This window comes from Mandrillus leucophaeus, unplaced genomic scaffold (assembly GCF_000951045.1).
Source record: "Mandrillus leucophaeus isolate KB7577 unplaced genomic scaffold, Mleu.le_1.0 Scaffold236, whole genome shotgun sequence".
In the NCBI taxonomy this organism is placed as follows: Eukaryota; Metazoa; Chordata; class Mammalia; order Primates; family Cercopithecidae; genus Mandrillus; species Mandrillus leucophaeus.
Window position 1 is genome coordinate 5,327,393 of NW_012102432.1, and position 27,535 is coordinate 5,354,927.

Genomic DNA, 27,535 nt, shown 5'->3' on the forward strand with positions numbered 1-27,535 from the left:
TGCAAACCCAAGTGGGAAATTTCTGAAATATATTCACTGCATCTGATCTTGATGTACCACAGTGTTGGGCTTATCCAACACTTTTTACAGATGAACCTCTACAGGGCAAAAGGGAGGTGATTATTTCACTAGAGAATACACTCAAAAACATACACTGGAGCAAGAATAAAGGGGCACTGAGAAAAATATCACCAAAATTGATTTGGCATTCTAAAGTGGATGGCTTAATTATTTTTATTCATTCGATGTTTATTTGTATGGAGTTCTACAGATTTTCAACAATTGGTTTTAACAACCATCGTAGATGTGTATAAGTTTGACAGTGTCATGATCTCACTTTTACATATGAAGAACTTGAAGGTCAGAAAACTTGTCTCTTTATTCAGATTTCTGTGGCATTTAAGAGGCAGAACATGGGTTTGAGCCTAGATGCCAGGGGTTCTTTAAGGGTGGTTCCTGGACCAGCAGCATCAACATCACCTGAGACATGCAAATTCTCAGGCCCCTTTGCTGACCTACTGACTCAAACACATGGAGACAGTCCAGTAATCTGTGTATTAACAAGCCTCCTAGGGGATTCCGCTGCACGTCATGTATGGGAACCACCATTCTACACAATGATGTGTGTATAGGCACTGAACTAGACTCAAGTCCACAGTGTCTGCTGTCAGTGAGTTTATAAGCTAGTAAAGTACACACATGTGCAAACGTTCCAGGCAGACAGTGAAACCGATGTAAGGGTAATACTAATGGAGAATTTTCTGATTCAAAGGAGGGATAAATATCACTCTGGTTTGAGAATCAAGAAAGGCTGCAGAAGAAGGATGGTTAAAATTTGGATATTTGGAGATAAAGTATGACATCACCAACCAGAGGGACCATATGAATAAATGCAGAGAAGAGGGAATGGTGATGTCACAGGGCATGCAGAGCACACTAGTTTGGCTTCACTGAGTGGAGAGCAGATGTCAGAAAGCTTTGGATATCAGAATAAGAAGAATCCATTTTGTTCAACTGTCAATCAGAAGCCAGGGTATATTTTTGAGGAGGGGAGAGCTATGATCAAGGCCATAACTTAAGGACATTATTCTCAGAATTATATTGAATGAATTACATTGAGAGGAAGCAGGGATAGAAGAGATCAGTTAAATAATGGCAACAATCTGGACAAAAGCTGAGACCACCATACACTGGCATTGAACTGGTGGGAATGGGTATTTGAGATCTGTAATGCTCAGGACTTGGAATGCAAAGGATAGAGAAGGATTCATAAGATATTTAAATTGAAACTTCAGTGACTAAGGAGTGTGAATCGTGCCATCAGTAAAGATAGAGGACCGGTTTTAGAGGGAAGAAGAGTTGAGCCTTGAACACAGTAACTTGAGATTCTGATAGGTGTCTTTGATGAAGAAGTCCAGTAGGGCATAAGAATGAAAAGATGGAGATAGGCAGAGTAATCCTTCCTGAAAAGATATTTGAGATCTTCTCTGTAGAAGGGTGCTGCTTCCCGAGAAGAGGATGTGTACACCGTTCCTCTGGGGAGAACTCAGGAGTAAGGAAAGGGGTGTGGTGACATAGAAGAATCTGTCTTGAAGACTAGCATGAAAATAAAAGGCTGAGAGATCCAAGTGGGAAGGGCTGGCTGTCAGTTCTGAATGAGGGAAAGAGAATGAGTATAAGGAGTGGAGAAGCCAGCACACAACTTCAAGAGATCAAGAGGCAAGTGAGTGGTTAGAAGTGCGTGCAGAGGCATACCAAGTTACTTTGAGAAGTTCTGTGGTAATGGAAAGGAGAGAGAGAAATTAGTAACTTCAGCGGGTGGTTGAGTACAGAGAAGAGCTATTGGTTGATTGTTTGGGTTTCATTTTATTTTGTTTTGTTTTGTTTGTAAGGATAAAGGAGACTTTGAGCCTTTTGGTAGGCTTAAGGGGGTGATGAAAGATGAGAAATGACAGATGGGGCAAGTTACCAGAAGGGATATAGTTGAGAGTCCAAGGGAAGGATTATTCTTAAGAAGGGAGAAAAATATATCTCTGAAGCCAAAAGGAAAGAAGAAAGAAAGAGTTCAGTTTCAACTAAAAATTTGGAGAGGAAGAGGAGGAGAATTAAGGGAGCTTCTTCGGGTGGACTTTTCTGTGCAGTAAGAGAAAAGGTGATCATTAGAGAAGGTGATAAGGGATTGAGTATTAGAAGATCAGAAAAAATGTTTGGAAGAGGTAAGGTGGAAAATGTGACGGAAACTCAATGGGAGAGATGAGCAGTAAAACTAGGGCCTATATAAGACAGAAAGCATTATTGTATAGTGGAATTAATCAGATAAATTTCATGATTATTTCTGGCAATATTATGTGATTTTGAAGCAGGGACTAAAGAAAGTGAGAGAGTGGGAGTTCCCCAGACCAGGCGAAGGTTATGGTTAAGGGTAAGGCAATGGAGGGAAAAGAAAAAAAAGAAAACCATCAAAGATGTCAAAATAAAGAGACTTGTAGAAAAAGCTTTCTTGAAGTGATGAATTGTGAAATCTAGTCTACGTCTTCTTGGAGACAGTGGAACAATGACTAGAGAGAGGTAGAGGGATTAAAGGTAACTGGGAAGGAAGATGGAAGACTCAAGAGAATTAAAGAATGGAAGATGTGGGAGGGTAGGAAGTTCTAGTCAGAGCCAGGAATTTTGCAATCTGTTATCCACAGAGGTTAGTTCTATGTGGTAACTAGTTCACATTACTCCCAGTGCCTACAGGAAGTCGAAATGCAGTCATTAGTTAAAACTGAAGCAACAACAAAAAAGTGAAGCTAATTTGAAAAAGATCTGCAACAGAAATAAAAAAATCAGGAAAGATAATAAACAGAGGGAATAAAGTTGGAGGTGCCCTAAAAAATGAGAGATGACAACAGTTAGGAGAGAGAAAATGTGGGATAAGCAGATGATGTAGACTCCAAAGAGGAATAATTGAGAATGGCAGTGGAATGATACTCTGGCAGGAGCCAGTTCTCACCTCTACCTCTTGACCTGTGAGATGGGGGAGTGGCAAGGATTATCTACACTGGAAAGGTGGAAACACCTTCAAAAAAGATTTAAGTTTTGTTTATAATTAAGAAAGAGTGGGTAGATTTGAAGAAGGGCAGATCCAAATGGAGTGGGCCCCATTAGCAGTTCTAAGACCTTTGAGGGCAGGGACCACATTGCCTTGGTTTTTTCTTTCCCTCTGTACTTTGTAGGAATATGCCTGGAACATGGGGGTGGTAACACAAAAATGCTGAATTAATGAGTCAATCAATGAATACATTTAAAAAATGTTCAGGCAATGAGGTAATAAGAGTGGGGAAAGGGATACCTGGAGTATTCTTAGTTTGTACTTGATTTTAAAGAACAAGGTTGAAGGAAACAAACTTTAGGAGTAGGTTCAAGACACTGTAAACAGAAGAGTAAATCTTAGGTTTTTTTCAGAGTACACCTTCCAGTATTGGACAGATCACTGATAGCAACTTCAGGGCAATGAGAGAACAGGCCAAGCGGCAGCTCCCAGGAGACAACTGATGAGGTCTCTATAGCTCCTGTGTTAGGGAACAGTCCATACAGTGGGAGAGGGGAGAGAAGATGGGCTCTCCCTCCATCAGATTGTCTCTCTTTCTTCCTCGTATTTCTCTGTTCTTGTTCTCAGGCTTTACAACTCAAGAAGCTAATGCTATTGATTTAATAAGGCTGGCCCATCTTTTTAAAATATGCTGTGTTAAGCTATCTAATTACCATGAAATTCCCCTGTGTTCAATGGACAATTAAATAATTTTTTGTTAAATTTACAGAAACATACAACCATTCCCCCAAATCCATTTTTAGAACATTTTCATCATCCCTAAAAGATCCTTCCTGGATCTTTTAAATGATAAAGTTAATGTAAAGATAATAGTTGCATTTGTTGAGTGCTTACTATAGTCTGAGCTCTATCTTAAGCAGTTTGTATGTACCAACTCCTTTAATGCTCACAACGACCCATGAGATAGGCGCTATTGTTTCCCCATTTTACAGAGAGAAAAAGTGAGGCATTGGTCACATACATAGTAAGAGGTGGAGTCAGGATTTGAACTCAGCACGCTGGCTCCAAAGCTGCTGCATTTAGCTACCATGTTGTATTACTTTTAATATGTACTGGACATTTGAGAAACAAGATAAAAATCATCATGAGAATCTATATCTTTCTCTGTTTCCCTTTATATCGTCAATATGGAGTGAGAAATATAGCTAGAATGCAAAAATATCCATATATTTACATATATTTCCCTTAAGCAGCTGATTCTGGAAATATTGAAAAATTATGAATAATTTTATACAGAACAGAATGAAGTTGCAGTCTTGGCAGTTATCTGATTAACAAATTAGATCACTGAGACAAAAAAAAAAATTCTATTTGTGGGTTTGAAATATCTGGTAAGGCTGGACAGCTGTCCACATTCATCAAATTAACAGGATAATTGCCAAGTCTTTACTCTCGTTTGTTCTATATCAACATAGCCTGAAACACAAATGGAATTTTTATCCAAATGATATAAATTTAGTCACTTGCAAACATTCCTGGTCACTAACCTAGAAAGACTATTGGGGATATTTGGAAATGTTCCCAGAAATGCAATTTGAGTATGGAACAGCACAAGAAGTGTAATTGTGGCATTGCCTCTTTATGAAATCAACTACTGACATTTTAATCCATGTAAAATTCTGTATCTACTTACAGATATTTCTGGAAAGGTATCATGTCAAATGAGCAGAGTATTAAATAGGCATATCATTTTCTGTAACCCTTCCCTAATGTTAATTTAAGAAAAATCCAATTAATACTCAGTATGGTAGGGACTACAAGTAGGATTTTAGGCTACAGCCTCTATTTTTAGCAATAGCACTTTTTGGAGGTAGATATAGGCAGCCTTGGCTGAAAAGAATCCTCTTAGCATTAATTGTGTACCCAAAAAAATACTTTAAAAAACTAAAAACCACAAGCATAACTCCTTTTCTGTATGACACTACAGTGGTGGATACATGTCATTGTACATTTGCTGGAATCCACAAAATGTACAATACCAAGAGGGAACCCTAATTAATGTAAACTACAGACTGTGGGTGATAATGGTGTATCAGTGTAGCTTCATCAGTTGTAACAAATGGACCACCATGTTTATAGTGGGGGAGGTAGTGCATGTGGAGATAGGAGATGTATGGGAACTCTGTACATTTTGCTCAGTTTTGCTGTGTACCTAAAGTTGCTCTTAAAGTGTAGATTTTTTAAAAACTAACCAATATACTATTTTAAAAATGAAACCCATTAATGCATAATTTTCCATCTGGGAATATGTTTAAATACTTAAAACATTAGATTCCTTATGTTGTCTAAGATGGTCTAAGACCACTCTGCGTGCATATTCCTTACAAAGGTGGGTCCCAGAAGCATATGAAGAGTCTGTCATTTCAAGGTTTGGAAAGAACCCAAATGAACTCCTCCCGGATGTCTGCCTTATGCAGATTTTTTCCTCTCAACATTTCTAATTTGCTGACATTGTCTTGTAATTCCAGGCCAACTGAAGTGGCCCTAGACTTCCATTTCTCAAGGTTATTCACCTGGGAGACCATGTACTTTGTGAATTTCCTGGACCATCTAAGATCCCAGGCAGATCCCCTTGGCCTTTCCACTCTTTCCTGAGACACTTCCCCCATGCCTACCCTGTTGAGAAAATAAAACTCATAATGTTATTAACCCATTAAATCGCAGTTGGGACGCAAATATAGACATACCCCCACTTTATTGCACCTCACTTTATTGCACTTCACAGGTGTTGTGTTTTTTACACATTGACGGTTTGTGGCTACCCTGCATTAAGCAAGAGTCTTTTAGCACCATTTTCTAACACCATGTGCTCACTCTGGTCTCTGTGTCACATTTCGGCAATTCACACATTTCAAACTTTTTATTATTATTACATCTGTCATGGTGATCTGTGATTAGTGGTCTTTGATGTTATTAATGTAATTGTTTTGGGGTGTCATGAACTGCACCCATATAAGACAATGAACTTAATTGATAAATGTGTGTATTCTGACCACTCCACTGACTGGTCGCTCCCCTATTTCTCCCCCTCTCTTGAGACCTCCCTATTTTCTGAATCATAACAAAATTAAAATTAGGCCAATTAATAGCCCTACAATGGCCTCCAAGTGTTAAACTGAAAGGAAGAGTCTTACATCTCTCATTTTAAATTAAAAAGTAGAAATGATTAAGCTTATAAAGAAGGCATGTAGCAAGCCAAGCTAGGCCTCTTGTGCCAAATAGCCAGGTTGTGAATGCAAAGGAAAAGTCCTTGAAGGAAATTAAAAGTCCTACTCCAGTGAACACACCAATAATAAGAAAGTGAAACAGCCTTATTGCTGATGTAGAGAAAGTTTTGGTGAGCTGGATAGAAGATCAAAGCAGTCACTGCATTTCCTTAAACCAAGGCCTAATCCAGAGTAAGGCCTTACCTCTCTTCATTTCTATAAAGGTTGAGAGAAGTGAGGAAGCTGCAAAACAAAAGTTGGAAGCTAGCAGAGGTTGGTTCATGAGGATTAAAGAAAAACATAAGTCATTTTCATAACATAAAAGTGTAAGTTGAAACAGCAAGTGTTGACATAGAAGCTGCAGTAAGTTATTCAGAAGATCTAGCTAAGATCACTGATGAAGGTGGCTACACTGAACAACAGATTTTCAGTATAGACAAAACTACCTTCTATTGGAAGAAGATGCCATCTAAGACTGTGAGAGCTAGAGAGGAGAAGTTGATGCCTGGCTTCAAAGGACAGGCTGACTCCATTGTTAGGGGTTAATGCAGCTGGTGATTTGCAGTTGAAGCCAGTGTTCATTTACCATTCTGAAAATCTAGAGCCCTTAAGAACTATGCTCAGTCTATTCTACCTGGATGACAGTACATCATTTTACAGCATGGTTTGCTGAATATTTTAAGCCCACTGTTGAGACCTACTGCTTAGAAAATGAGATTACTTTCCAACCACCACTAACAAGGCACCTAGTCACCCAAAAGCTCTAGTAGAAATGTACAAGGAGATGAATGTTGTTTTCATGCTGCTAGCATAACATCCATTCTGCAGCCCATGGATCGAGGAGTAAAATTTTGACTTCCAAGTCTTATTATTTCAGGAATACATTTTGTAAGATTATAGCTGCCACAAGTAATGATTCCTTTGATGGACCTGGGAAAGGTAAAGTAAAAGCCTTCTGGAGATGATTTTACCATTCTAGTTGCCATTAAGAACATCCATGATGATTCATGGAAGGTGGTCAAAATATCCACATTAACAGGAGTTTGAAGGACGTTGATTCCAACTCTCATGGGTGACTTTGAGGGAATCAAGACATCTGTAGAAGCAGCAGCTATAGATGTGGTAGAAATAGCAAGAAAACCAAAATTAGAAGTAGAACCTAAACATGTGACTGAATTGCTGTAATCTTATGATAAAAGTTTAATGGATGAGGAGTCTTCCTATGGATAAGCAAAGAGAGTGGTTTTTTCAGATAGAATCACCATTGGTGAAAATGCTGTGAACATTGTTGAAATAACAACAAAATATTTAGAATATTACATAAACTTAGTTGATAAAGCAGCAGTAGGATTTGGGAGAATTGACTCCAATTTTGACGTTCTACTGTATGTAGGTAACATGCTATCAAACAGCGTCACATGCTGCAGAGAAATATTTCATGAAAGAAAGAGTCAGTTGATGTGGCAAACTTCTTTTTTTTTTCATGAGACAGAGTCTCACTCTGTTGCCAGGCTGGAGTGCAGTGGCGCAATTCCAGCTCACTGCAACGTCCGCATCCCAGGTTCAAGCGATTCTCCTGCCTCAACCTCCCAAGGAGCTGGGACTACAAGCACACGCCATCACGCCCAGCTAATTTTTGTATTTTTAGTAGAGACGGGGTTTCACCATGTTGGCCAGGATGATCTCGATCTCTTGACCTTGTGATCCACCTGCCTCGGCCACCCAAAGTGCTGGGATTACAGGAGTGAGCCACCGCGCCTGGCCTATTGTCTTATTTTAAGAAATTGCCACACCTATCCCAGCCTTCAGCAGCCACCACCCTTGATCATTCAGCAGCCATCAACAGTAAGGCAAGACCCTCCACCAGCAAAAAGATTATGACTTGCTGAAGGCTCAGGTGATTATCATCATTTCTTAGCAATAATACATGTTTTATTTAAGGTATGCACATTTTTAGACATAATTCTACTGCACACTTAATAGACTGTAGTATAGTGTAAATATAACTTGTATGTGGACTGACAAAGTAAAAAAGTTTGTGTGATTTGCTCTATTTTGATATTTGCTTTATTGTGATGGTCTAGAACAAAACCCACAATATGTCCTAGATATACCTGTATACTTCTTAAAAAGTATGAAATACATTCCAAATTGAGGACTTAATTAGTTTACTTGCTTTTCTAGAAAAGAACCTGGTCATAGACTCCCCTTTGTTAGAAAAATTGAAGCGATGACTTTAAATTGCTCTAAAGTAGTGTCAATCTCCCTTCTCTCTCTTTCTCCGTGTGTGTATATATATATACGTATCACACACACATATACATACATATACACACTTATCTATATACACACATATATATACATATACACTTCTATGTAAGTATATATAATAATATATCTGTAAAATCTATATAGAGATAAACAAATTATAATCTGTGTATATATAACTTTATATATATATATTTATATCTGAACAATTTATAATTCCTACCTGTTATCTAGTAAGACTACTTAAAAAATAATGCATATGATGAATTAGATATAACTACTTTGTGTACCTATGAAGAATTGCCCTTTTTACACAGATAACATCTTGTGGAGATACTCACTTGTCCTAAGAACTGCATGGATTATAGTAGTGAAATTTCAATTCCATTTATAAAATTAATAGTGCCATCTACTCAGAATACTAATGATTTTAATGAAGATGCAGCATCTTGCAAACAAATAATTAGTTTTTCACATGAAAGGATAAATAGAATCCTAATTAACAAATCGGTAATTTTTCTTAGAGCTTTTAGGTTTTAACCATGACAAGTGGCAGTTTTTATGTGTAGTTTGAAGAATTTATTTTGTTATACTGTAGTCACCCAGAGTAATTATAACTCCAAAGTTTGTGTAATACAGTGTATGTTTATTTTGAGTTAATAGAGTTGTAAGCCTGAGACAATCAAGACTCTTTGATTCTTCTTTTGAACACCACACCCAAACACCGGGAATAGTGCTATAGGCCCTAGAAGAGTTGGGTAATTATAGCACATTGTACAAATTACCTAGTCCATATCTAAGTGATTCTTTAAAAATATATAGACTTATTGCCTGATTTAGAATTTGAGCTATCTTTATTCCTAAGTGAATCATTTCATTGTTGACCTCATCTGTCAACTCACAGTTTGTCACGAAAATGACCAAAACCACAAACTCAACCCATGCTATAGACAAGGGTTTCTCAAGAGCAGCACTGTTGATATGAGGCTGGATCATTCTTTTCTACAGGGGCTGGGCAGTGTAGAGTGTGTGGAAGCATCCCTGGCCTCTATCCAATAGATGCCAGAAGCATCCCTCAGTCATAACAATCAAAAATACCACCAGACATTGTCAAATGTTAAATGCCCTCCCCAGGCTGGGGTAAAATCACTCCCATTTGAAAACCACTTCCAGCCCAGGCGCAGTAGCTTACACTTGTAATTACATCACTTTGGGAGGGCAAGGTGGGTGTTTCACCTGAGGTCAGGAGTTCGAGACCAACCTGGCCAACATGGCGAAACCCCGTCTCTACTAAAAATACAAAAATTAGCCGGGCATGATGGTGCTCACCTGTATTCCCAGCTACTTGGGAGGCTGAGTTGGGAGATCACTTGAATTGGGAGGCGGAGGTTGCAGTGAGCTGAGATCATACCACCACACTCCAGCCTGGGTGACCGAGCGAGACTCTGTCTCAAAAAAAAAAAAAAAAAAAAAAAAAAAGAGAAAACCACTTTCATAGAAAATGTGAGTTGCATTGTATATCCATCATGATATTTAGTGTTATTAAATAAGAGTGAGCAAAGCCATGGCCAAGCAATTGAAAAAACAAAACCAAAACAGAACTTTGAAACCACAAAGAACCAAGGAAATGCTAATAACCTTCTAAATAATGGAATTACTTATGCTATATGATTAATGCAGTTGGCAATACAGAAACTCTTCTTAAAGTCAGCCTCACACCTTAAGGAATGTTGGACTAAAAATCAGTTTTGAGTGGCTGCTACTGGATAACATATAAAAAGGGGTTTTATGGAGAAAATAGCAGATGCGTGGAGCCTCCGAGGCTTTACTCAGAATGCATATTCACAAGCCCTTTTCTTTTCAGTCATCTGACAGTGTGAAAATGCACTGTTTTTAAAAGTACTGTTTATAACCTACATAAAAGTTGGAAAGTACATATTTTGAGAAACCACATTAGCTTTGGAACCACTAATACAAATGGATTGTTACAAATGCAGGTTCATTGCCCGAAAATGGAATATAATGGGATCCTGTAAAATATGAATTTTAAATATTAGACATAGGATATTTCCTGTCATATGTCTAAGGAGCTTTGTTGCCTACATTATGTAGAATGGGGAATAGGTGCTATATCACTTTCTGAGGAAAGTCCGATTAGCGCTGAAGAAAAGGTAACATTGTTCTGCTTTTAAAATAAAAATCTTAAATAAATTTTAGATAATTTAATCTTGTTCTAATGTTTAGTTTCCATCCCAGTCTTACTTAACTCCTGTTCTTAATACATGTTTAAGTTATTTGTTGCAAGTGTAATATCTCAAATAACATTAAAAGATTTCTTGGAAACAACACTCATTTATTTAAAATACGCACATTCTGCTCAGAACTGTTCAGAAGGTATTTTAAGCAATAATATCTTAAAGCTACTTAATCTAACATTAATATTAATTTACTTAATGGTAAAAAGAATACTTCATGTAAGAATTTTTCATAGCAAATATGAAATGTGCAAAAGTTAATAATGTAATTTTTACAGAATATGAAAAATATGATACAGAAGAGAAGAAATCACATAATTTCTTTGATGTGAGCATTAAATGGAATATTAATTGATTAGTGAAACAGCTTAAGTATCTAGCTAGGTTATGTAATTGTTGAACTAGAACAAAAATTGTGATACAATTCAATTAAATACAAAGAGTGATTGTTATGGATAATGTAATGCATAAAACTAATAAGCTATGGATACTAAAATGTTATAGGAGACATATCATCCTGTGTCATACTACTATATTTAAGTATAACCTTATATTTTCATGTCAGACTGTCTGATAGCTTTATTTTATGACAATAAATTAGCCTGAAGCAATTTTACTGAAAGTAATATTGTGTAGTTTGTTATGACCGGGTAATATTTTCTGTATGAATTAAGAGAAGAGTTCAATAGCACTTTGCATTTTCAGGAAACTCCTCCTGCAGTTTTGTATGGTGGTTTTTAATACTGAGCTGTAATAGCTGTTTCCCTAAGTAATCTGAAATAAACTTTAACGTTAGCCAAATAAAAACAATGCAAGAAAAAATACTTTGTGCACACACAGAGTAAATAAATGTGTACATATTTAAGGAACATGCATGTCTATGTATGCTTACATGCACATATGTATATATACATATAATGATCCACAAGCTTTTCATTTAATTGGTGATTTTACTATTATTTTTTGTCCTTTTCACTACTTTCTTCCTATCATTTCATATTTCAGGTATGACTACATTTACATAGAGATAAAAAATAATATCTAGGCTGGGCACTGTGGCTCCCTCCTGTAATCCCCAGCACTTTGGGAGGCCAAAGCAGGTGGATCACCTAAGGTCAGGAGTTCAGGACCAGCCTGGCCAATATGGTGAAATCCCATCTCTACTAAAAGTACAAAAATTAGTTGGTAATGGTGGTGCATGCCTGTAGTCTAGGTGATTGAGTGAGACTCCATCTCCAAAAAAAAAAAAAAAATCTACAGATAACTTTCCATATTAAGGACCTTTTCACAGGCAAATTGAGGGCACATTGAATCTGATTGTTTCCACTACTTCCCGCCTATTGATCTTTCCAACTAATGATGGAAACAGTCAAACTTGCCATGAGGGGGAAGTACCATAGTTTCCATATGTATAGATAGTGCTTTATAATTTACAAATGCTCTTGCGTGTCTCATCTGAATCTGACATAATTACGTAGAGCAAGAACAGTTTTTACTCTGGTTCCCAAGACTAGTTGGCTAGAAAGTGTCAGAACCCAGACTCTTCTCTGGGTCTCCTTATTTCAAATCCACTCCATGATAGAATCTGTCCTCACTTTGTCCTATTCTGCCTTACCTACAAGAGAAGCAGAGCCCTGAATTTCCCACATGCCATGTGGGCAATGAGAAGAACGGCAGTGTCTGCAATTCTAGTCTTTTTTCCTCATCGTGCTGCTACAGATTCAGAGCAGTGCCCACCCGGTTTGCTGTTGGCATGAAAGAATAAACCAGTGTGATCTGGAGCAGTTCTAGCACAATCTGCTTATTGGAACAGACCCCCAGAATCAAGGAGGAGGTTGAGGACTTGACCACTTGGTACCATGGAGCTTTTAGCCACTATCTAAGCTTTGATGAAATGAATACTTTTCAAACTATTTAAACTAAAGTGACTGAGTGGTCCGTTTAGATAGGAAGATGTGGAAAACTAAAGTAGGATCTGGTTTACAGAAACTTTTTTCCAGTGTCCCTGGAAAATTAGCTATTTTCATGGACAGACTTTGATTTAGAAATGAAAGAATATGGAATAAATGTTACTGCAGAATAATGGAATGGTGAGATCTCCTAAATACTTTTAGTTGTGACAGTATTGCCCTGGATTTATGTGATTCATTTAATGTCATTAAGTTAATAAAATGTGCTAAGCCTATGCTAAGTGCTAGAGATAGAAAGATAAGTTAGGGCAGTCTCTGCCCTCAAAATGCTCATAGTTCAATATAGGAGAGAGGTAGTGAAACAACAACAGTAGGAAGAGATATGGGCTGGGATAAGCACGAGATGCCTTAAACCACGGACACAGGCACAGAGAATGCACCTCAATCATCCATGAGGTCAGGGAAAGATTACCTTCTGGTGGTAAGGTTTTCCTTGGCTAGGAGACTTTGAGTTTCTGCATGTTATTCAATCATAATTAGTAATCTTATCTCCTGGCACTGTCAAAAGTGTTCCAAGCTGGAGAATAAATTCTATGATCATCTTATTAGTAGTAAAGAAGGGGAGAAATAGAAGGAAGTGGGAGCTGGAGAAGTATTTTAGGCAGATGAGATGATGGGTAAGCATAAAGACGGGGATTATCTGGCCATATGAAAATCACTAAGCAACGATAAAATGTAGAGTGACAAGAGAAAGTAGAGAGGTAGATGCAGACAGGAGTGATGTCGGAAATATTTAAAACTTAATTCTCCAGGACTCAGTTTTCTTATTGGTAAAATAACGTGCAAACTGACTGTCTGTGGGGTTGTTGTGAGGATTAAATGAGTTAATGCATGTGTGTACCTGGCATATAAGTAGGCACAAAATGAGCATTTGTTGACTGAATCAATGATTATCACATTTTTATCTGGGAGTATATTGATGGTCATTTAATTTTAATGTATCAGCAAGACCATACTGGGTGGTTTATGCCTGTTAGCATCATGTGATGATACTTTGTTCTCCAAATTTTTCAGCAAAAGGGCATCACATGGTGACATTCCAGAAAGTAAGACAAGGGGCACCAATCATCTCTCACAATGCAGAATAAATAAAGCTTTGAGTGGAAGCAGGCATGCTGTTTCCAGCAAGTCTTCCAGTTTTGGGTTTGACATGTTTCTGGCAACATATGATAAAATGGACATTGTCAAAGGGGAGGATGAAGTATTTGAAAAATGCTATAAAAATCAAACAGGAGTGGAGAATGATCTAGGGGTAGAGGGGATAGTTAGAAGTGCTATAAGCAAAGACACTTTGGAACTGAAAATCTAAAATACATTGAATGCATTTGCCTTGTGAAGGGGACATCTTATGTGTGAAGCCTTAAAGCAATGAAAATTATTCTATAATTTTCATAAAAATTTAGATAAATCAGCAGGGAAACTTACATGAGATCATGAGGTTTTATCAAAGGCAAGAAGGCAATAATGAATATAACTATGTGGTATTTGAAGATGTAAAAATTAAAACATTGTACTCTTTGGCTGTAATGATGGATTGAATGACTCCTCAGATTCCTTAAAATGAAAAAGATATGTTAACAGAGCTTTGCTTCAGTTCACAATGGACAAATCCATACTTATACTCAATGTCCTGAAGGATTTGCCATTTAATCCAGTTCTTTAAAATGACGTTTTCATTTAGAAAACAGAAACTCTGCAATCTGAAAAAATAAATGTCAAATATCTCTTTAAAAAAATGGAGTAGCTCTAGACTGACCCTCATGTGTTTCGAATTGGTCAGGTTTGCCTGAACATACCAAAATACCATTCCACACCTGTCTTACCCCGGGAGAGTTTAATCACCAAAAGTCTATTTCTGTCACATAATTGTTATACTCAGTCACAATGTAATTTGTCTGAGTAATAATAATAGGGAAGTGAGAATCTCCATCTTAATAACCCTGTACCTTCTTATTTGTATTTTATTTTTATTTGATACTACCACTTTTAATCTCAAAATTGTTCAAGAATTGTTTGTCCTTGGTTTTTTAAAAAAGTTTTGTCATTTCAACCCACTCAATGGTCACCTAAATACAGCTTCTCTGTTGCTTTCTAATACATCTGTCATTCTATTCCCATAACCTTTCTAATGCCTTGACTTACTAGTCTTATTTTTTTTGTTGTTGTTTTGAGGTTCCCAGAACTGAGCAGAGTCTTCCAAACCAGATATGTGCAGAAAAATATCCTCACCTTTTTCTCTATGTATCTATCAGATGCTGAAAAATATTCCCTGTGCTTAAAAAGAAATACCAGCAATAAAAGGTCCGACCCCCCAAAAGTAATTACTTTCATACTTTTCATTCCACATCCATGTTGAATTTAGGTACTGTGGTAAATGAGGTGAGAGCTGATATGATGTGGAAATAAGTGAGTTTCGGCAGCAAGTTTGAATGTACTTCTCAAATTGTTTCCTTCGTAGATGGATTCAGAAAAAATTTGTCTAAAACATGAAAAGTCAGAGGAATTTCTGAACAATCTATTTGAAACTGTGCTGAATTTCAACTGTATGGTATAGTTTTACAGCTTTAATTATTATAGAATTTCAGAAATTACTTGGGAATTCATTTAAAAAAGAAGGCTCCTACAAGGAAGCCAAAGTCTTTGCTCCTCGTTTTCTGATATCAGACACCCTGTGGAGGCCTTTTTGAAAAATCCATATTTTCACTTTATTAAACTTATTTTCATTAAATTCACCAGAATGGTTTTATAGTTAAACTTTCATCCACACATTCTTTTCTTAATACATAATGAAAATGGATTGCTTGGTGCTGAAAGTTTGGGGTTAATGAAGTTTTCTAGAAACTTGCATTTTTTTCTTTCAAATGGTGTGATGCTTTCATGATATAGGCAATTCTTGTTTCTTCTATTTATCACTGTTTCATAAGTTTGTTTCTGTCTTTGCATAGGCAATTAAAATAGAATCAATGACTCTTTAATATAATGAAAGCAAAACAAAGATGGGGTGAGATTAGTATAGCATTGCAGTGAAGAGTGTTGTCACTTACTAACTGGTACCATTGGGCACTATTTTGGTCTAGGTTCCCAGGAAGCAGAGCCTGCAGTGAAAGCTTGAATGTTAATGCTGGGAATGCAAGCCCAGGGAAACCAGAGTGGGGGGAAAGTAAGCAAGGCAGGGAGGCAGGGAGAAGAAAACATAAGGTGTATATTTCCAAGTGACCATAGCTTTGCAACAACTCATCACTTCTTGCTTGGCATGAGGGACATAGAGGTGCTACAGAGGACATCATGAGCCAGTCCTTCCATGGGGCAATAGGAAATTTCCCTGCACTCTCAGGGTATGTTACCCAAAACCTCCTCAGCTCCAGCCAGGTGCAAAGCTTCTCTATATAAATTGCTGCTGTGCTTGGGGACACCATGGTTTATAGCTGTGTGGTGGCAATGGAAGTGGTGCCTCTGGAGGCTACATGGGAACAGTGTCAGCTCTTCCTGGAAGAAAAGGTCAGAGGCCTGAGGGTCAGGCAGGCTGAGCAGATCTGGGGAGCATGTAACTGGATCCATCACAGACAAGTTACTGGACTCCGTTGTGTTTTGTCATCTATAAAATAAGAGTAATAATATTACAGGATTATTATAAAAATTAAACAGCTTCATGTATTTAGTGAAATTAGAGAGGGCCTCCAAAGGAAGAAGTTCAAACTGGTTTGAACCACTGTTACATCATTATTTTACTTGTAGAGCTTACTAGGTGACTACTCAATACTAATTAAAAGAATAACTTGAATCATAAGTTTGGTTTATTTGGTTAAAAACAAAAAACCAAAAACACAGCAATGAAAAACATTACATTGTAGCCTTACCCTTAACAGCAGAGGGAAACCGTCGTGTTTCTCTGTTGAGATTCATGCCATCGAGCCACAGGTTTAGGATAAATGCATAGTATTATTATTATTGAAAATTTCAGTTTTCACTGTTAACAAAAAGAATATCTAATATTCCTCCAAATAAGTATATCACTGGGACAAAAATGAGAATACAAACTCAGCCCCAGAGTGGAGTCCAGCTTCTAAGTTGTGGGTCTAGCACTATCTTTTGCCCACCCATGGCCAAGTCTTCCAAGCAGACACACTGTGCCCAGGCCATTCTTCCTCTCCATACCATTCAGATCTGTAGTCGAGTGTTTACCACTCAAGTTCAAGTGACAGCAGCCCAACCAAGAGAGGTTGCTCTTCCCTAGTTCAGCTCTGTGTGCTCCTGGGTTGGAATGCACATCCATAAAAAGCACTAGCAGAGTAACTGTGCTTTCTTTTCTTTGGGTGTTGATAGCCTTGGCTCAGTCTGGACTCTTTCCTTTCAGTGTGATCCACTTCTGCAGCTGTGCTGTGCTCGGAACCAGTTTCATTCAGCTGGGTTCAGCATGGAGGCAGACTGACTTAAGACTATCTTGCATCAACAGGTTCAGCTTTGACACTGGGAGATAAATAGACACCTCTTCCTTCTCCAGTGCCTCCTGACATTTTCCCTTGAGACTGGTGAGGACGTGCAATAAGTGTGGGAGTTAGCTTTGCTCAGTTTTCACTGGATCTGTGTGACTGTGCATGGGAACAGCATTAGAACTATGCATATTACCACCCTACATTTGATGCTTAACTTTCAAAATGCTTTGCTTCTAGGAAACAGCAAAGTCTTCAAAGTCTTCATTGCCCAAACTTATTTCTTCTGTTACAAAAAAAAAAAAAAAAAGATGATTCGTAATCTTATACTGGTCCAAAGAATACAAAAATGGAAATTTTATTTTGGGGATATTAGCCTCTCTAAAAATGATTTATTATAAAGCACCATCTAAGAAATGTCAAATTGACTCCCTGTTATAAACATTTCCATTTTTAGCCCTTCTTTTCAAACATCAAAGTATCAAATATTCTTTCAGAAAACACCCAGAAATGTAAGCTTTTTCCCTTTATAGGCAGTACAATGTGGTACTGTTTCATGAATTCCATGAGGCTGTTTTTCCCCCTAGCAGCACTTTTCTGATTTTCTTTTAATGGTTTCCCTAAAATGTTCCCATTTTCTGTACCAGTGCCAATGACTGATTTACACTTCACATTCTATTTTTGACTTTTCTTGTCTTTGTGGTTTTGGTAGCCTAATATCGCCCATTTTTGCTCATCATTCACTATGTTCAGATATTGCTAGATTTCTCCTTTCAATTTTTAAATAGAAGAAATAATAACTACCTAGTTTGAAAGCTCTTTGGGATTATGGGTTTGGTTAATATCCTCTAAAAACAATTTCGAAAAACTGAAGTAGAAGATTATAAATGACTTTTTATGTGATTGCATCCCCTGGTGCTTTGAAATAAAAACACAATGAAGAGTCTAAAAGCGCTTGGTCAGGAAGGCTAATCCTGGGTTGATGCCATTTACATTTAGATTTAAATAAATCAGCCTATTTATTCTTTCAAACTTTGATTCAGGTTTTAAATTGAGAATACATGGAAATTAAAACCCCTAGTATGCTTAGATATATTTTGAAAAGTTATGATGCCTAAATTCAGTTGACTTCTAAGAATAATAACTGTGATGAGCATACGGAGTAAGGAAATGCAGTTAGTTATGTTTAATAAATATAATTTTATTGCAATAATTACTAATAATGCTCATCTAATCTGTAATTCAGGTAGAGTGAAGTGGGGTCATTAGAATGTGGCAATGTGAATGCTGTGCCTTCAGGTCTGTAGAGTGCACACACACACACACACACACACACACACACACACCAGCTACAAATAGCCATTGAGTCTATTCCCACTTCTTATGGAGATGAAGGATAAAGTTGTAGTCAGAGTCTGATTCCTCACTTTTTATGAGTGTTGGAGTGAAAAGCAGTATGTCATAGTGGAAAACTCTTCTACTAAGAATCCAGACCTTGGTTCTATCCCCAGATGGACCTCATAAACAATACAAAGTCTATTTATTCAATCATAACATGAGAGATTCTGATGTGATGGTTTCAGGCATCATTCTACAAACACACTTCTAAGACCAAGAGCTATAATTCTACTTCAAGTGACAACTGTCCACAAGCTCATGGCATGGGGTGCTTTCTAAGATTGTTGGGTCAGCAAGAGGCCTGCTAAGAGCGCTGGAACCAGCTCCTGGTCAGGGTGTGGTTGGACAGAGCTGTGACAGTGCAGTGATAATATTAACCTGATAGCGTAGGGTGGGAAAGGTCCTGTGAATGCTGGGATCTTGGCTTACTCTTTTCCCCTGGGCCCAGGAGTGTGTCCAACCACGATCTTTCAACTGCAAGGGGAATGACTACACCTATTCTGATACACATACGTATTTTTATTTGGCAGCTCAAGATTCTTTGGAAGGAGGGCATACACATTTTATTTATAGCCAGGTCTCTTGATTCCTGGCCAGTCTATATGTTTTATATTAAATAAAATTGTATTAAATAAAAATCCTGAGGAAGAACTGAATCTAACATTTGAGTAATGTTGTCCTGGCCATTTCTGTACTTTCTTTTCTTTTTATTCTTTTTCTGTTGTGGTTGTTGTTCTCTTTAAGGGCTTCTGTGCCTGTATCAGTTTTAATCCACTGTAAGACTTTGAGTCAACTGCCTTAAAAAGCCATCAAACCATTCTCTAAAAGCTGAAATTCTTCCTCTTCTTAAGTTACCACCTTCTCTAGAAAGATAATATATTTAATCCAGCAAATATGTTTCAGTTTTTGTCGTTTAGGCAATAAACATTTCAGAAGACCTATTATGTGCCAGCCCTAAGCCATAAAGAAACTAAAGATAAGGAAGGTATGCACCATTCCTTCTGGTGGCTCACAGTCTAATGGAATCAATCCCCCAACAAAACCTGCCCCGAAACAGAGGGCTGCCTAGGGGAGCCCAGAGCCTACAGACAGCCCAGCCCTCACTAAGGGGAGGTGAGGAGTCTACAAAACACTGCAACAAGTAAAAGGGAAGGAAGGCATTCTGGACAAAGAGGTGTGATTGTGTGTGGGACGCACTGGAGCACAGGAAGTGGGTGAGATAGGAACTGAGAGCAGAGTCTCATAGCAAAATCAACATGACTCTTCTCCTCTAGAAAGCAAGTGACAGCATGAAATAAATACATTTTTATATTGTAGGCTCCCCAGAAATACACTTTTGGAGGAGTTCTGAATATCCTGATAGCAGTTTTTAAAAGCCACCTGTATTAGGGTGCTCCAGAGAAACAAAACCAACTGGATGGATGGATAGATGATCTATCTATCTATCTATCTATCTATCTATCTATCTATCTATCTATCTATCTATCTATCTAAAGAGATTCAGTATAAGGAATTGGCTGACATGATTATGGATGCTGAGATGTCCCAAGACCTGCAGTTAGCAAGCTGGAGAGCCAGGAGAACTGATGGTGTAGTTCCAGACCAAAAGCTGGCAAGTTTGAGGTCCAATAAGAGCCAATGTTATTTCAAGTCATGCCCCAAAACAGTGAAAGACTGATGCCTCAGCTCAACAGTGAGGCAGGAGGAATTCATTTACTCTAGTCAGCCCTTACTATTCTAGTCAAGCCTTCAACTGATTGGCAGAGGCCCACCCACCTTGGGGAGAGCAATCTGCTTTACCAAGTCTATCAATTCACGTGTTAATCTCTCTCAGAAACACCTGCATGGATACCCAGAAGAATGTTTGACCAAATATCTGGGCAGCCCATGGCCTAGTCAAGTTGACATGTAGAATTAACCATCATTCCCTCTCTCGGTTTTCTGCCAGGCCAAATACTAGGTTGACAGCGCCTCACGACACTTACAAAAATTCTCACAATATCACAAATTCTGGATAATATACCAGTGTCATTGAGATAATGCCATCACTCTGCTTTGACCATTTTTGGATGTTATTTTCAGAATTGATAGCTAACTTACCATTATGATTCAGAATATATTGATATGTTCTGGTGATGAAGTGCATGGGCGGCTAAAAAGCCGGGGACCTGGGTTTGCATTCCAGCCCTACCTCTCAAAAGCTGTGTAACTTGAAGCATCTAGCTTAACTTATCTGTGCCTTTGTATCTTCTTTTGTAAAATGTAGGTAATAATAATACCTAACTCTTGGTTTTGTGATGCTTAAATCAGTTAATACATGTAAAGATGCAGGTGGCAAGAACATAAAATGTGCTTAAAAATCTAGTTATAATGCTTACAGCCACATATCTTTTATAGTAAAATGCTGTTTTAGTCTTGGCCCAATATTACCTAAGTATTGGTACTTCTTGAGGAAAGAGTCTTCATCAAGAGCAGTAACACCGAATGTACTCAATTAGCGTACATGTTGGATAGACTCAACCCAAAACTTCAAAGCCTTTAGCTGGCTTGAGAACAACAACAGATTTAGAAAATGAGTTAGAGAAGATGAAATAGAAAGTAACACATTTATAGAATATGCACAGGCAGTGAAGTATTTGGTTCACTCCACTTCTTCAGTTTAGTTTATTACAGTCAGAGAAACTGTCCGTATTTTAAATGGTTCCTTGGCACCTTCACATGAAAAACATTTGCAAACAAACCAGTGTACTCCAACAGTGGGTGGAAATGAAGAAATGCGCAGTGAGGCTCTTTGTTAGGTCTTGAGTTGTTAGGAGTAACAGGCAGATTGGCTGGGGCTGGCCTATCTTTGGGTTGAAAGAGTTCACCTGTTTGATGGGGCACGGTGGCTCATGCCTGTAATCCCAGCACTTTGGGAGGCTGAGGCAGGTGGATCACCTGAGGTTAAGAGTTCGAGACCCTGCCTCTACTAAAAGTACAAAAATTAGCCGGGCGTGGTGGTGGGCACCTGTAGTCCCAGCTACTTGGGAGGCTGAGGCAGGAGAATCACTTGAACCTGGGAGGCGGAGGCTGCAGTGAGCTGCGATCGCGCCATTGCACTCAGCCTGGGTGACAGAGCGAAACTCTATCTCAAAAAAAAAAAAAAAAAAAAAGAGTTCACCTGTTCAATGGAAAAGCAACCTGGGGTAAGTCACTTCAACTCCAGGTTCATGAGCCAGTTGACAGAGCAACCAAAACACCCAGTTGTGTTATTTTTTATTTGCTCTAACAACATCTTTCAATAAGTAATTTCATTATGTTTAGATAAGTCGTTCACATAACGTGAAATATATTTATAGGGTGATGTGTGAAGAAATCCTTTGATTCTCTGAGCTTAGTCTCGTGAGTGCTTCCATGTCTTTAGGGAGGTCTTTATTTACAGCTTATGTTGATGTGAACTTTCAGGGCACCCACTCTGGCGATTACAGTTTAGAGGCTGTGGAGCGACCCTCATGTTGGTGTAACCTTCTTCTGCTAGCAGTTCATAGGTGGTGGAATGAGATCTCTATATTACATTATTTTTTATGTTCTGATATAACACCATTTTTTCATAGTACATAAAGTATGAAGTATGTCCATAATACCATGGTTTGCACCACTATCAATAACACTATTCTGTTTCGAAAAGTAATTATTCAGACTTTCAATTCCCCATGTCTGAAATTAGCCCACCAATGAAAGTATATTCAGACCCAGCTCTGTGAAGTTACTGTGTTTGTCCATTTGATTATTACCTTGGAAAAATTCTTCCTCTAACTAAAAAGAGAAATGCTTTGCTCATCTGTCAAGTGACTAAAAATAGCTGAGGATTAAGTCTGAATAGAGTGATGACTACTTTCAAAACCCCAAATAATGAAAAGTATGTTGTCGTTGTTGTCGTCGTCGTTGTTGTTGTTGTTGCTTGAACTATTGGAGAGTTCTCCAGTTGTTCTGCCCCTGCGAATTTCTTTCTTCCAGCCTTTTCCTAATTTGAAAATTTGCGCATGAATTTCTATGCATTTTTAATACATGAATTCGATATCTTTGAAAAATTTCAGAAAGGAGTATTTCATTGTGCCTGTATATTTTTATTGTTATTTATTGTTATTATCATTCTTAGCCATGGTTATAGTGGCACATGCTCTTTTAAAATATTATTATAAAGTTAAATTTTTCTTAATCAGAAGGTTATTATGATGCCAGTTTTAGTCTATTGTGAAAACTCTGCACTTTTTCTTTTTTGAGAGCTAAACTCAGAATGCACCGAGCTGTGCCTTCGTGTATTTTTCGTTATTCTTTTCTTTCAGAAATCATGCCATTCATTTAATACTTCATTACAACTGAACTGCAATATGTATACATGGCGTGCAAAATGAGCCATTTTGTTTTAAAACAGATTGCAGATGAAAGGAAACCATTCATTTCTTGCTTGCTTGCTGTAATTACTAGAGCACTAATTACTCCAAATCACTGACATCCAGGGTCAGTAAGGATGACAACAGAAACATCAAAGAAAAGATGTGGCTCGCTTACTGTGACAGATTTTCCATAGTCCCAGCCGCAGTATTTTTTTATGGCTACTGTTTTCCAGTTTGATGGTTAAAAAACAAAGCAAAACAAAACAAATAAAAACCAAACATACCCGCAGTCAAGATTGCTGAATGTTTACTATTATTTCATTCGCAGTTTGACGGTGAGAACATGTATATGAGCATGACAGAGCCGAGCCAGGACTATGTGCCAGCCAGCCAGGTGGGTTAATTAATCTTCTCTGCCTTGTTTCAAATTGTAATTAAAAAAATTCAAAGAGTTGCATTGCAAATGAGTAGCACTATCAGTAACTGCTGCAATCAGGAATAATCATAATTTATAAACAAAGCATTTAAGCCTTGTTTCCAGTTAATGAGATAGAGCTGATAAAACACCAGAGTTGGCATTTGTTGAAAGATACTACCTTGTTTCCTCTCCAGAACGGCAAGCAGCTGTTTTGCCAGCATGATCTTTCCTAAACAGTTGTTTTACCTTTAGGAAATAAAGTCTTTACAGGTGCAGGTTATTTGTGCTTCTGACTGTAGACGATTTAATCATTATAAGCTACACGTGTCACAAATAGCTTTAATTATCAACGGTTGGGGCCATTTTCAACAAAATGTAATGTTCGTAACCCAAATCCCATGGCCGGTGGGGCTAGAAGGCCGCTTTTACGATCTCCTGGGAAGGTAAAGAGTTGGGGCTGGGGAGGAGCTTTCAGGCCAAAAAAACATGATCTGATTGAAACCTTTCAAGGGCACCTTTGTATACATTTCACTGGGAATAGTTGACAAGGTATTTAATCATGAGAAATGACAACAAAAGTCCAATGAGAATGTAAATGGTTACATTTATGAAAGTAAATGTTTGACTATTTATTTTTAGATACTTAAGACCAGATCCTTTAATTCAGTGGAACATTTAAAGCCAAACTATAACTGCCCTTGGATACCAGTATAACGTAAAATATGAGAACATTGTAAGCAAAAATAAATAAGTGAAAAAGTGAAAGCAAGGAACAGTTCACAGGAGCATTTTGTTGACACAAACATGTTTTTTTCTAGAATGGTAAAAACCGTGGTAGATTGGAGTTTCATATATTAGTAATTCTAAAATAAACTCTTAATAATATTCAGTGCCTACATATCCACACAAACAGATTTAATAACTAGAAGGGGTTGGGGAATGGGTTGGGAGGGAGCATAAAACTTCTTTTTCTTCATTAAGGTTGTCAGTGAATTAAATCTAATGTATATGTTAAGGATGCACTCTGTGACCAAAATGGCTCATGCTTAACTCAAAACAGAGGCAGGCCTGCATCTCCCTGAACTTTGCATTTAGAAGTCATTAGGATCACTGCCTTCTCTGGCAGATATTCTGGAAACTACACTGTATTGTTCAGCTGAAAAGGTCATCATGAAGTTCAAAGATCCTGACTACACTGCCTTCCATTCAACTGAGCTGATCACTCTAAGAATACCTTTGGAAGGCTGAGCTTTGCATTTAGAAATCTTCCTTAACTGAATTCATTTGGCTAAGTAGCCTCCAAGATCCATAGGTAGTTCTGAATAGGACTGTTTGATTAAAAAATGAAAAATGTTACTATTAATTTTCTTCTAACCATCAATCCCAAAACTGTACTGACAAGTTTAGTATTACTATTAGATTAAAGCAACCTGGTATCATCTCTTTGGTGCCTTTAGGGTTTTGAAGTGTAAGGGCTAATTGAATTTGTTTGAAACAGTAGAAACACAAACTCAATAAATGATGGCTGTTATAAAGCAGCTGCTCCCTCTTAGAGAATCATTATGTCGGTCTTAAAGAGTTTTGGATAAAGGATTGGAAATTCAGGACATATACATCATAATGACTTGGCTCCTTAGATTTTAAAATTCAAGTACAATGCCTAATATTAAGCCCTTACTGAAATCCAACAACTAACATTGTTTTTCTTCATATGTCAGTCAGGAGTTAGTAAGAATGTTTTGAACACCAGTGATAATTTGTAAACAAGAGCCCCAAATACTTGTGTGCTTTTTAAAGATAGAGCAGGCTTGTGAGCCAGAAAGAAACACTTAAAAAATAATGTGCCATATATGAAAATGTTTTTAGAATGTGCTGTTTTAAAATTCAGACTAGTGTAAGGTAATACATGCTCTGGAGAAAAATAAACTTCACAAATTACATAAGTTGAATGGCCTTAGCTAAATTTTACACTTAACATTCCTTTTGTTTACTATAATATGGTATGTTCAAGAATTCATTACCAGGTATTCTTTTAGGGAATTTTAATCAATTTACTCCTTTAGGCAACCATAAATAAGATTTTAGTCATCCTGCAGGGAAAAAAAAATAGTTTTTTCCTTTTCCTACATAACATCAAACATCTGCATAGTTTAGTAATCCAAGACAACTTGCCTCATAGCATCACTCAACAATTATAATTCCTGTTCAATTTTCAAATCAGTACATGCTTTGGGACTTATAGACTAAGTTGCTAAGTAGCAACATATGGCACACTACTGCTCCTGTGATGTTGCTGCAAGCAAATAGCATAATTCTAAACTTGAAATGATTTTTATAGAAAGCCAATGCTGGAACTGCTCCAGAAATGGAAGTACACTGTAAAAATTAATGATATTCTTTTAGACAGTCCAAAGGGCTCTTTGGCACTATCTACTGCATGCATTCTCTACCTCATAAGCTAGAGTATACAAATCCTTAAAACTTTTTTGCATATAGTTTTATAATTGATAGGCAACTTTCAAATTGAATATACCACCTTATAATAAGCCTGACAAGTATATAATAAAAACTTGTAAGATTTCCATTTTACTCTGGCACCATTCTTGGAATATTGACTGTTTTCTCCTATAATAGCTATTAAGTGTGCTGGTCACTCAGTGCTTTAATTTAAACATCATTTAACTTTTTTCTTACACTGGTTAGAATTTGAACCAGCAATTCAAGACTTCTTTGTGTGTTTCCAAACCCTGGCTAAAGGCACCTTGTTGCTTAATACCTCCTGAACTTTGTCCCGTTAAGAGTTTGTGGGAGAATGTGAGTGGGCTAATGAAAGGAAGCCAGATGAGCAGCTTGTCAGAAACCCACTTCTTTGCCATTCTGAACTTGTCATGTTTGATTGAGATGACAGTACCTAGACCAGAAGGACACAAAGTAGCAATATGTAGGATGAACAAGTCTAGAGATGTAACCTGCAACATGAGGACTAGAGTTAATAATATGGTATTTAGGGCTGGGCGTGGTGGCTCACGCCTGTAATCCCAGCACTTTGGGAGGCTGAGGTGGTGAATCACTTGAGGTCAGGTTTGAGACCAACCTGGCTAACATGGTGAAACCCTATCTCTACTAAAAATACAAAACTTAGCCAGGCATGGTGGTGCGTGCCTGTAATCCCAGCCACTCCAAGTCCCCACCCCGGAAGCTGAGGCAGGGGAATCACTTGAACCCACGAGGTGGAGGTTGCAGTGAGCTGAGATCACACCACTGCACTCTAGCCTGGGCAACAGAGTGAGATTATGTCTCAAAATAATGATAATAATATAGTATTTGGGATGTTTGCTAAGTGAGTATGTTTTAGCTGTTCTTGCCATATATACACAAAATAGGTAACTCTGTGAGATGATAGATATGTTAATTTGCTTCACTATATTAACTGTTTTATTATCTATATGTATATCATAACATGTTATATGCCTTAAATCTATACAATAAAACGTATCTTATAAAATATCTGGACCAATATGCCAGCAGGCAGAACAAAACAGAGGGGTATTGGGCTTCCCACCTCAGAAATTTCTCTGGAATTTTCTCAGCCCACTCAGATGTGCATGCTCTGGGGTTCTCTTATCTCCCCATAAAACGTCAGCCCCTTTCTCCAGCTCCTAGAATAGTTGTAGTACCTTTCATAGTCCTTTATATGAGGCTGTTGTCACAATATAAATGTTCATCTAAATTAAATAACATCAAAAGAAGCAGAAGAGAAGTCTAGTTCTCTTCATCAGAACTTTCTACAGCACTAGGTTATTTTATTTGATTTTTCAGTTTTGAATATGTGCCATGGCTTTCCCCCATTCTTTCCTCTTCTGAGTCAATTTCAAGAATGTCCTTTTCTCCCAGGCGTGGTGGCTCATGCCTGTAATCCCAGCACTTTGGGAGGCCAAAGTGGGCGATCACCTGAGGTCAGGAGTTCGAGACCAGCCTGGCCAACATAGCAAAGCCCCGTCTCTACTAAAAATACAAAAATTAGCCGGGCATGGTGGAGTGCACCTGTAATCCCAGCTACTCGGGAGACTGAGGCAGGAGAATTGCTTGAACCCAGGAGGTGGAGGTTGCAGTGAGCCAA

General features: G+C 37.8%; 1 protein-coding gene across 1 annotated transcript in view; it reads left to right on the plus strand.

The window, feature by feature from the left end:
• The window catches only part of TOX (thymocyte selection-associated high mobility group box), a 250,895-nt gene that overhangs the window by 75,351 nt on the left and 148,009 nt on the right, over positions 1 to 27,535 (plus strand). The window contains exon 4 of the mRNA XM_011982191.1: positions 23,288 to 23,391. Within this exon, the coding sequence (XP_011837581.1) occupies positions 23,288 to 23,391 (104 nt within the window). The remainder of the gene's footprint in view (positions 1 to 23,287; positions 23,392 to 27,535) is intronic.